At 34.5% G+C, this 12702-nt stretch overlaps 1 protein-coding gene across 1 annotated transcript in view; it reads right to left on the bottom strand.

Moving 5' to 3' along the window:
- Positions 1 to 12702, bottom strand: part of RAVER2 (ribonucleoprotein, PTB binding 2) — an 86280-nt gene that overhangs the window by 26618 nt on the left and 46960 nt on the right. The window contains exons 7-11 of the mRNA XM_019646701.1: positions 10278 to 10382; positions 10010 to 10121; positions 7916 to 8184; positions 2196 to 2307; positions 695 to 831 (exon numbers count right to left, since the gene is read on the bottom strand). Coding sequence (XP_019502246.1) covers positions 695 to 831; positions 2196 to 2307; positions 7916 to 8184; positions 10010 to 10121; positions 10278 to 10382 — 735 coding nt within the window. The remainder of the gene's footprint in view (positions 1 to 694; positions 832 to 2195; positions 2308 to 7915; positions 8185 to 10009; positions 10122 to 10277; positions 10383 to 12702) is intronic.

Raw genomic sequence — 12702 nt, 5'->3', positions numbered from 1 at the left:
CGACAGCAACTTGTCTGTTCCCCTTCCCCCAATTCCCCAGCACTGTTCCCATTCCCCCAATTCCCCAATAAAAATCTTTAAAAAAAAAAAAACTGACATAAGTAATGACACAGTTTGTCTTATGACTATAATATTTGTCGTGCTATGGACTACTTGGGTTTAAAAGTTAGCATAATAGTGCCTGTAATTATGATCATGTTTTTACATCAATAACCAGTAGTGAAGACAGAGGCATTTCTTTGGGTTCTAGTCAGGTCAACACTGGTGTAAATCAGAGGTCAGCAGAGTTTTTCTGTAAAGAGCCAGGTTGTGAATATTTAATCTTGCAGGCCAGATAGTCTCTCTGGTAACTCCTCAACTCTACTGCTACAGCCCAACAAAACCACAACAGTACGTAAGTGAATAGACATGGTCGTATTCCAATAAAACTTTATCTACAAAACAGGTGGTGGGCTGGATTTGGTCTTTAGTTTGCCAACCACTGGTATAAACAATGACAGGTCAGTATCTAGTGCAAAATGATACTTAATCCTTGAATGTGTCCTAAAATTCCAAATAGTGAGCAAAAAATATTGCATAAATCAGTGTAATTTTACTTTCCTACAGTACAGGAATCACAATTTCATATTCAGTGAATTCAGTATACAGTTGAACCAATTTGTCCGTATATTATCAAAATCTGAGAATCACTTACCTGTGTATAATCACCAAAAGGTGGAGAATAAGCAATGCACTTTTCCAATGTCTGTTGTGATTCATTTCCCTGAGAGATTGCATCCAGAATGTTGCTTGCAATTCCAGTCTTCTGTAGAGTGGTTTTGCTTGCAGGAGCTAAAGGCAAAATCAATACATATATTTTTAGTTATTTTAGTTAGTTTGTTCTAGTATAAACTATAAACACAGTACAAAACTCAGTAATTCAGCATATTTTCAAATAGAACACAAATTTTAATTTGCCTGTATGTATCTATATGTATTATCCCCAGGGGGGAAAAAAATATATATATATATAGTATATGATATTGTCATTTAAAACAACTGAAAATTAAAGCTCGCCCTATGGCTAAATAATTTTGGTGGAAACATTTAAAATGTATGTCTAATCTCTAAAACAAGGCATACAAAATGTAAATTAACCATTCCTGTTATTGCAGTAGTTGTAACCATCAATTTTTAGACCAGATAAAAATATAGTAGGTATAGCAGAAGCACATTAGAATTTTTTCTGGCTGTTAAAAAAAATTTACAAATTACTGTTTAAATTCAAGAGGATACTTCATAAAATACCTAGAATGCATGGTAAAAACAAAATTCATCTTTCATTTCTTTTAATTCAATCCTGTTCTTTAACCCAGAGGCAACAGTTTAGAATTTATTTTCCAAATTTACTTTATGCATTTACACATTCAAACATGTACATGTAAGAATATACAGCTTTAAATAAACATAAATAGAATCCCTTAATGCATACATTTGCTTTTTCCACTTAATTTGCTTTAGAGATCATTTCATATTAGTACACATAGCTCTCCCTCAATTAATAAAAAAAAAAGTTGAATAGTATTCCAGTTAATGATGAACTGTTTATTTAACCATTTCCCTATGGATGAACATTAAGGCACTTCCCAGTTTTTCACAACTGACAACCAACGTTCTAGTAAATATCTTAATGCACTGAGCACATATTTGTCATTTCCTCTTAAAATTATATTTGAATTAATAGTTAATTTACACTAATTGAAGGTCTGAGGAGATCCTCCAAAAAAGTAAGTGAGACTCTCACTTCTGCTAATTATTAGTAGCTCATATATTTTTGGTATATTTTGTAAATACTCCAGATGTATTATATTACTAGAAGTTTAAACCTCCATCTTAGATATATGATTCAATATGTAAAAAATTATATTATTGCCAAATAGTTTCTTTGCCTCTTTATTTTAAATCATGACAATAACAATTCAATAAATTGATTATATTCTTAAAATATTGTAAAAGATGTTTTCCTTAAATAGAATAATGTATTTTATGTGTCTTAATTTTGGTTATTCTTCCAATTTAAAGACTGAGGTCATAATTTAGGCTTTAATCAGTCAATAGGAATTATTTGATTCAAGTTAAAAATTAAAATAAAACCCATTATATTATTGTAAGTATTCAATAAAACTCCAAAATATTAATACTGAGTTCTCACTTACACGATAAGCACACACTGGGCAACACACTTGCCAAATTCAAGTATGGATTTTTACTGAGCCGAATTTCTTTTGGTGGTTCCCCCAAGAGTGAAGTCTGATTCTTAGAGGCGGCCTATTTATCAAAAACAAAAGAGTGGGTGCTTATTAAAAAGCACAAGAAAATAAAAATGCAGAAGGAGTACAGAAATACTTATTCTTCAATAAATCTAGTCTGGTGTGATAAAAAATTTGTGAAACATAATGTTTGGAGATATAGTTATCAAACATTTCTGGATATTGGTTAAAATTATCGTATTCCACCTGCTATTATTTTTTTCAATTAGTTAAAAAAAAAAAACTATTCTAGAACCACAGAACTTTAGAATTGAAAGACAATTAAAGGTCATCTCGTACAACCTTTTCATTTGAACCAGGAGAGAATTCATCATAAGGAAAACCAAATCCCATTCCTTATTTCCAGAAATAGTTATTAACATTCTTATAAAAAGATACATTTAGTAAGTATTAGAGCCGAGTCTCCAACACTTTAACAGTTATATTATATTGCCCAGAATACTGCTGTATTAGTGATTATCTAGTAGTGAATGAGAATCATTTGTAAAATTTAAAAAATAAATAAATACAGTGTCTCCCAACATCAACAAAAAAGCCACGGACCAAATGGCTTCAGTGGAACGCCAACCCTCCCCACACTCTTCCACAAAATTGAAGAAGAATCAATACTTCCTAACTCATTCTATGAGACTAGCATTGCCCTAGTACGGAAGCCAGACAGATACTACAAGAAAAGAAAGCTACAGACCAATATCCCCTGTCAATATTAATGCAAAACCATCAACAAAAGACTAGAAAATTGGGCAGATTAATAGGGTTATACACCATAATCAACTGGGATTTAATCCTAGAATGCAACGATAATTCCACATACAAAAATCATTCACTATAACATATCACATTAATAGAATGGAGAAAAAAAATACATGATCATTTCAATTGATGCAGGAAAAGCATTTGACAAAATGCAACATACTTTCATGATTAAAATTCAACACCTTCAAAAAGCTAGGAATAGAAGGAAACTAACTACCTTAACATAACAAAAGCCATATAACAAAAAGTCAACATTATACGCAGACTGAAACCTTCCCCTCTAAGATCAAGAACAAAACAAAGATGCCTTCACTACTTCTGTTCAACTTAGTACTGAAGTTTCTAGCTAGAATAATTATGTAAGAAAAAGAAAGAAAAGGCATCCAAATTGGAAAGAAATTAGTCTCTGTTTGAATTAGTTGTACTTCCATATACTAATAATTTTTTTTTTAAGATTTTATTGTGGAATTGGGGGAGGGGAATAGTGTTGGGGGATCAGGGAAGGGACACAGACAAGTTGCTGTTGTTTTGTTCTTCAGTCTAGTTGTGGAGGACGTCGCTTCACTGGCCCATGTTGGTATTATCATTGCACTCTTCCCGGGTGAGGCAGATAGGTTGCCAGCTTCTGGACGGCCACTCATGGCGGCTCTTGGCAGCTCACATCAGCTGCCGGCCACTCACACTGGCTGCTGGCTAACCAACGTGCCACTCGGCCAGCCCCCTAACAATTATTTTTTAAAATATTAAGAAAAAATCCCATTTACTATACCATCAAAAAGAACAAAATACTTAGAAATAAATTTAAGCAAGAAAGTGAAAGATTTGTATACTGAAAAGCATAAGACATTGATGAAAAATTGAAAAGGACTCAAATAACTAAAAAGATATCCTGTATTAAAAGGATAATATCCTGGAAGAATTAATATTATTAAAATGTTCATACTACCTAAAGCAAACTACAAATTCAATGCAATTCCAGTAAAAATTTCAATGGCACTTTTCACAGTAATAGAAAAATAATGGGGGCCGGCCGAGTGGCGCATTGGTTAAGAGCTGGCTTGGGACGCCAGAGGGCCCTGGTTCGGATTCCACATACGAGGGCCAGTGACAATGCCCTTTACAGCTAAGATGCTGAACAACAGCTCGACCTGGAGCTGGGCTGCCGTGAGTCGCCGGCGATGGCTTAGGCTGCAGCCCCTACTGCAGTGGGTTGCCATGGGCTACCGTGTGTAGCCAGCAGCCAGTGTGAGCAGCCAGCAGCTGCCGTGAGCGGCCGTCCAGAAGCCAGGGACTGATCTGCCTGGCCCGGGAAGAGCGCAATGATGGTGCCAACTTGGGCCAGTGAAGCAACGCCCTCCACAACTAGACTGAAAAACAAAAGGACAGCAACTTGTCTGTTTCCCTTCCCCCAATTCCCCAATAAAAATCTTTAGGGGCCAGCCAAGTGGCTCAGTTGGTTAAGAGCTTGCTCAAGAGTTTGAGCTCTGAGCAACAGCAGTTCGATGCCCGGCCCGAGCTGAGCTGCCGCTGAGCTGCCAACAGGTGGCAGGATGGCTCTGCTGAAAAAAAAAAAAAAAAAGGAAAAATAATGGTAAAATTTGTATGGAACTGCAAAGTACTCCAAATGGCCAGGGAAATCTTAAGAAAGAAACAACCTGAAGGCATTCCACTTACTTATTTCAAACTTTAGCACAAAGCTATAGTAATCAATGGCAGTGGCATAAAAAAAGGCACATTGATTTATGGAACAGAATAGAACCCACAAATAGGTGGTCAACAAATTTTTAACAAGGGTGCAAAGAACACACACTGGGGAAAGTATAGTCTCTTTAATAAATGGTGCTGAGAAAAGTGGATTTCCACAAGCAAAAGGATGAGATTAGACCCTGATCTTACACCATACACAAAACCTCAGTCAAACTGGACTAAAGACTTAAAAATACGACCTGAAACCATAAAACTCCTATAAGGAAATATAGGGGGAAAAGCACCTTGACATTGGTCTTGGCAATGATTTTTTGGCTATGACACAAAAAGCATAGCCAACAAAAGCAAAAATAAACAAGTGGGATTAAATAAAAATAAAAAGCTTCTTTACCACAAAGGAAACCATTAACAAAATGAAAAGGCAATCTACTAAATGGGAGAAAACGTTTGCAAATCCTGTATCTGCTAAGAGGTTAATATACAAAATATATAAGGAACTCATACAACTCAACAGCAAAAACACCCAAATAACCCAATTAAAAAATTAAGAAATAGAACTACCATATGATCCAACAATTCCATTTATGAGTATTTATCTGAAGAAAACAAATATACTAACTCAAAAAATTATCTGCACCCCATGTTCATTGCAGCATTATATACAATCGCCAAGACATGGAAACAACCTAAGTGTCAATCACTGGATGAATAAAGAAAGAAAATGTGGTACATACACACACACACACACACACACACACACGTGGGGTATTACTCAGCCATAATAAAAAAAGGAAAATCTTGCCAGTTTCAACAATATGTGTGGACCTTGAGGGCATTATGCTAAGTAAAGTAAGTCAGAATGAGAAAGATAAATACTGTATGATCTCACTTATATGTGGAATCTAAAAAACGAAAGACAAGCTCATAGATACGGAGAACAGATTGGTGGTTGCAAGAAGAGGGGGTTCGGGGGGCAAAATGAGTGAAAGGAGTCAAAAAGTACAAACTTCTAGTTATGAGATAAATCACAGGGATGTAATATACAATCTAATGACTATAGTTAGTAATACTGTATTGCACATTTGAAAGTTGCTAAGAGAATGGATCTTAAAAGTTCTCATCACAGGAAAAAACTATTCTGTAATTATGTATTGTGACAGACATTAACTAGACTTATTATGATCATTTTGCAATATATACAAATATCAAATCATTATGTTGTACACTTAAAACTAATATAATGTACATCAATTATACTTCAATAAAAAATTAAAAAGATAAAAAATGCAGGTCTAAATTCTAACACTGAGTCAAACTGACTGTTTAACAAAGTTCAAAATCTTGCTACATATTTGGAAAACATACCTTGAGGTTACCTTGTCCAACCTCCTATTATCAGGAAGAGGAATCACTTCTACAACAATCTGTACAGATGTTCACCTAGGGTCTGCTTAATTGCTTTCGGTGATTAGACATTCACATCTCTGTGAAATAGTCAAACCTCTATTTGGTTTGAAAGCTTCAATAGTTCTTTGCTCTGTTAAGCCTAAATCTGCTTTACTGTATGTCAAACTTATTTGACTAGTTCTGCCCACTGGAGAAACACAAAATACCATGGGACTAGACTGTGAGTATTTTTTTTTAATGTATATCCAGCTGGTCATCCCTTTCCAAGTTCCATATATACATTTCCCTCAGTTCTTCACAAGGCTTGTTTTCCAGACCCTGCCTGACTTTGACTGTCTTCCTGTGGCCAGACTCTATTTACCCATTATGTGAATCACCTCATCTCCAGGTTTTCCAGAGGCCCTGGTACTTTCATTTAATATGAATTAAAGATTCTGTGCAAAAAATTAGAGGATTCATACATGAGTTCTAATAACCTAAGCAACTAATACTGCAAATACATTTTTTAAAATTGATTTTATGAAGAACTGCCTTAGCTTTCCCGTTGTTTAATTGTAGGGCATTCTATCCATACTTCCTGCTTTGACTAGGAGACACAAACCTCTTAAATTCGATATTATTTTCACATTTCAACACAACCAACTATATATATTTTTCCTCGATGCTGCCTACAGCCTGAGTTTTACACCATTTACAAATCAAAGGGTATTTTAGGGTACAAATAAAGTAAAAATTAAATGTACTTTACCTACCAAATGTCAGTGGTTTCTGACCCACTAAAATAACGGGTAAAAACTTTCAGAATTAAAATGGAGATTAGAGTATTTTGGACAAGCCAGACTGTAATAACTGATCTTGACATCTTTCAGATAAAATATTTTAATATTAAAATATTTTAATATTTTAGCTTCAGAATTAGCTATAGAATATACATTTAATTAGCCACAGAATATACATTTAAAACACAAAAAATGAGTAATTTTAAAGAATAGCATTATTATTTACTTAGAAAGCCTTATAAATTTCATTATATAATTAGGTATGTATTAATGAGACTCCTAAGCTTTTCCAAAGTACAAAATTTTGAACTTAGTTTTTATATTTTATTTTTTAAATATCAAGTATTTTGAAAACATGCATATCTCAAACTTTTTAGAAAAGCAAATATTTATAGGAATAAAAATATTATATTTAAGTTATTTTATAATAACACGCTTAAATACATTTTACACAAATTAAAATTATTTTATTTACAAACTGGCAAGTAATTAAGCATAGTCCCAAACATCAGCTGGCATAACTTTTCAAAACATGGATTTTTGTTTGTTTATAGTAACAGGGTTTAAAGAGTACAATATTCTCTTCTATTTTGAGAAATGTACACTATGAAAAAGTCAGCATTGTCACTGACATCGCAACTATCTAGTTTGTAATCCATATTTATATACTTTATATTAACTTCCTTTGAAATTTAAAAATAGTTAAGATTATGTTATGATACTTGATAAATTATACCACCTGTAAAATAACCAAAAATTAGAATACTCTAGAATTAGAATGATCTCCTTTAAGATCTAATTTTAAAAACATATATGTATTCCCTATAGTATGTATATATAAATGTAGTACACACATTAGTGTGTGTACATGCACATATATATACACATACCTACACCTATGTGTGTATATGGGTCTATGCGTGTGCATGCATGCGTGCACACACACAGTTTTCTTACCCCTGAACTTATCTCCGTGCCTTTTGGCTGACTTTGCTGTTGCTTATGGTGTCCTGTCAGCACACCTCCAGTGGTAAGGTTCGGAAAGCTCTGCAGATAAGCCTGTGACCCTGAGAAATTTCCTTCTGCCATTCCCACAGAGGCTGGCTGTTTCTCCTGAGTGTTCCCGTGACCTGGCCCAGCTTGTCCAGTAATGTGCTGATTTGGAAAGAATGGTAACATGCCCATTCCAGCTGTGATAGTTGTTTGAGTTGGAATCAGATTAGATGCTGTAGTGAACCACAAATGCAAAAAACTTTTGGTTAGACAAGGCTTACTCACAACAGTCCTTTTGATTTTGCTGTTACAGGAAAAATGCAGAGAAACTTATCTTTTTCACTATTAGAGAACAGTTCAATTCAAAAAGTGACATTAAAAGTTGTAAATTAGCAGGTTCCTGTATGGAAGAAATAACACCTATAGTAATCATGCTTTTTTTATTTTCAACAATTTCCAGAATAATCTCAAGAATGTTATATTCTTTACTTCTAAGTTTTAATTGTGTATTTTAGAAGTTAAGAGCAAAATTTATGTACTTTTTGGCATCTGAGTTACATCAGTACCTTTTTAAAAAAAATGTCCAATCATTGTAATTTGCCTGCTTCCATATTTAAATGAATAGCCTTCAGTTTAAAAAACTCTTTGACACTTAAAAATTGACGAATTAGATTAAATCCAACAATAAATTTAGTCAGCATGAGCTCGTATCTCTTCCCAGCTCTCGAGTTCAATGTCTTCACATTGGTAACCTGACCATGGTTGGAGTGTTTACACACAGAAATCCACAAATTCTACAAATCGAGACTTTTTAACCTAGAGAGCTGATTTTTAAATATCAGCACACCACTGGTTTAAAAAACTATCAATATTTGTGACTAGATAAGCACCAAATTTAACACACAAAAGTTTTACATTTCTATTTGTAGGGAATAACAAGAAATTCAGAAAGAAATGAAAGTTTTAATTGGAAAATTCTGAGCCATTGAACTTTTAAAAAAACTATAGGACAAAATTGATGAAAAAGAGCTAATTTTGGTAACTACTTTAAGTAAAATTTACATTTTACAAATTAAGTAAACAAATTCCTTAAATTATTTTTAGTACTTTATATTTAGAGATGGATACTTTTTAATTCTATCTTTTAGCGATATATTTTACTTGGACACTGAATTTTCGGTGTTCTTAATGCAGCACATGCAAAGCTTATTATTTCAACACGGTTTATTATTTAATCCAACACAAATAATAAACATTTGCATAAGCTTTTTGGCATATGAAATTTAATTTTTAGGACAGAGCCCATCATACCATAAAAATTTCTACACCTGTCTGTATACTGGTTTAACTTTTTCCCCACAGTCAATACCAACAGTCAGAGTTGATTTAGTTATTTGATCATTTGACTTGTTGGTTTTATGTCCAAGAGGCTAAATGTGTCAGCCATACTTTTTTAAATTTTATTACTGGTGACCCTTCTCTTTTCCCTCGGCATGCTGACTTCGAGCAAATTTCAATTAAACTTCAAACTGAAGTGTCTTTCAAAATCATATTCAAACAAGAAATCACGGTAAGCACCATGCTCCTATTTTTCTTTTAAAAAAATTGTACACATATTATTTTTCTTCTAATACGAATTTGGAGATCACATTTTTTAAATGACACAAATAAATAATCAAACTTTAAATTTACAAATACCAGATATTTATTTATAAAAGCTCAGGGTTTCTTATCCAGGCAAAAATTAAACAAATACCTATGTAACGTGCTATCAGCCCAGAGGGCAGCATGTCAGTCTCAAATGGAGCTGTCTTTACCTCATGCTGCTGCGAACCTTCATCAAATATTAAAGTATATCCAACAGGGAAAGTCTTGGCATGGAAGCAAGTCCATCAATAACTTATCAATAGTTACCTAATGTTAAAAATAGAAAAGCCAAGAGGGCTCTTAAAATTTTAAATGCGTGAATAAAACTCAAATTTGACCTTCCTGTAAATGTATAAACTCTTTAAATCTCAAATCTGTTCCCCGACATCTCAGTAAATACGCATCATTTACTTTTATGTGCTTCTCCATGACGACCCAGCTCGGTTTTCAAGGGAAGCGTTGACCCCATCCCCACCGCAGTCTGCAGTACCATAGCTGGGGGCTCTCCAAGCAAGCCCGGTTTCTGCAAAAGAAGAAAAGAAAGTCAGACTTTTGCCTATGGCAGCAGGATATTACCGAATAAAAAGGCTACACAGTGAAAATTTACAATCTGACCAACAGCCTGATTATAGAAAAAAAAGGAACTCATTTCAAAGGAAAAACATAATTCCATACTTACATTATTAGTATGAATATTCTCAAACTTCATTAACTGTTGCTGTGCCAGGGGTACATGGGAAAGACTTTGAACGAATAAATTAGAAGTATTACCCATAATTGAGCTCTGTGAAAATGACAGAACATTAAGTTAGTTTAATTTTAAAGAGCCGCTTTTCATATAACCCAATTCATATGGCTCAATTCACTAGCTGATGTGAGCAAAACAACAGCTTGTTAATACTCCACTTTCGAACTTTAGGCAACACTAATTAACTCTTTTAATAATATACAAGATGTGACCATATAGTCATGAAACTAATTCTACATCCCCTCCTCCTTTTCTTTCAGCCTCCCTCCCCTCCCCTTATCCCTTTCTGGCTTTAATGTCAGTGCCATTCGATCATTTATTGGTTCAATTTAATCATTCAACAAAAGATTTATTGAGAACTTTCTATATACCAGGCACTATGCTCTATAGTGAGAAATGTAACAACAGGATCTACCCTTACGGGTTTTACAGTCCCCTGAGGCAGGGGAGCATTACTTATAAAAACATATAATTACAAATGATACAAGGAGTGATGAGAATAGTAGGGGAATTTCACTTAGATTGGTAAATTCAAGGGAGGTTTCCCTGAGAAACTACCGTATTTCCCCACCTATAAGACACACCCTTTTTTGAAAAATTTGGGGTCTAAAAACTGGGTGCGTCTTACACAACGGCCGTGGATTTCAAATGCCATAGATGGAACTGAGGACGAGGCAATATATGAAGACAGTGATTCGTCATCAGACACAGATGAAGACAAGCTAATGGTTGGGAGTTTTGACAGTGATGAGGAGTTGTATGAATTTTATGATGAATAAAACTTGAGTTCAACAACTTCATGTAATACATGTTTTTTTTCAAATTTCAGGCCCCAAAATTAAGGTGCGTCTTATACATGGGAGCATCTTCTATATGGGGAAATACGGTAACTCTTGTGCAGAGATCTGAAGGCTGCAGAGAAATAAGGAGGTGAAGCCTGGGGAATTAGGTGGTGTTGGAGTGGGGAGTATTCCAGGCAAAGGAACAGCAGGAGCAAAGACCTAAGGAGAAGGGAACAAGGTCCTTTGAGGACCAAAAACAGGCCACTGTAGCTAGGACAGGGGGCCCTGGAGGCAGGAGAAGCCAGTATGGATAGGCCTTAAAGGCAAAATGAAGCAGTTTGGTCTTTATTCTAAAATAAAGACAATATTGTCAACACTCTCACACCCCTTTCGTATCACTCTTCACATCTTATAGTAATTAATTGTTTAATGTTTGTTTTCTCTATTTCAATTCTATAAGAATAGGAACCATGAATGTTCACTGCTGTAGCCTTAATGACTAGTGGATTGTCTAGTGCATGTTAGACTCTCAATAAAATATGCTGAGTAAATGAATGAATAAAGACCCTATATGGGGGCTGGCCAAGTGGTTCAGTTGGTTAAGAGCTCACTCAAGAGTGTGAGCTCTGAGCAACAGGGTTGCCGGTTGGATTCCCAGCCCCAGCAGAGCTACCGCTGAGTTGCCAACAGGTGGCAGGATGGCTCAGCTAAAAAAAAAAAGAAAAAAAAAAAAAAGACCCTATATGTATAAGATCCTATGTTAGATTCTCAAAATAAAAAATAAGTAAGGGATAGGCCTTTCTTTTAAAAAGCTGGTCATAAATTAACTATTATATATTACGTTTGATGTGTAATTAGGCTTCTATATAGATACAGCCTTAACAGTACCTGAAATTAATGAGCAATGTTCATCTCCAATATTATAGATACACATATATATATATATACACATTTTTAAATACCTGAAAAAGGTAAAACAGATATTTTTACTCTATAAATATATTATTTTTATAACATTGAGTAAATTCTAAGAATTACGAGTTATTGTTCATTTTTTTCTTTCTGTAAATACTTTTTTGAATTAAGAAAACATAAGAAGAGGCGGTTCCTCTTCCTACACCGACCATGGCTCAACCAGGGACTTTGAACCTCAATAACGAGGTTGTGAAGATGAAAAAAGAAGTGAAGAGAATCCGTGTTTTGGTTATCCGAAAACTTGTCAGGAGTGTTGGCAGACTGAAGTCAAAAAAGGGCACCGAAGATGCACTGTTAAAAAACCAAAGACGAGCACAGCGATTGTTGGAAGAAATTCATGCCATGAAGGAATTGAAACCTGATACAGTAACTAAATCTGCTCTTGGTGATGATATCAATTTTGAAAAAGTCTGCAAAAAGCCTGACTCTACTGCGACTGAGAGAGCGATTGCCAGATTAGCAATGCACCCTCTTCTGAAGAAAAAAATAGATGTGCTAAATAAAAGCTGCTGTCAAAGCCTTTAAAGATGCAAGACAGAATGATGCTGAAGTGGAGCCATCAAAGAAGGCTACAGAAAATCATTCCAAGGACACTTTGT

This window comes from Hipposideros armiger, unplaced genomic scaffold, assembly GCF_001890085.2.
Source record: "Hipposideros armiger isolate ML-2016 unplaced genomic scaffold, ASM189008v1 scaffold_106, whole genome shotgun sequence".
Taxonomy (NCBI): Eukaryota; Metazoa; Chordata; class Mammalia; order Chiroptera; family Hipposideridae; genus Hipposideros; species Hipposideros armiger.
The sequence above is the reverse complement of the archived record's forward strand: the minus strand, read 5'-3'. Positions and strand labels throughout refer to the sequence as shown.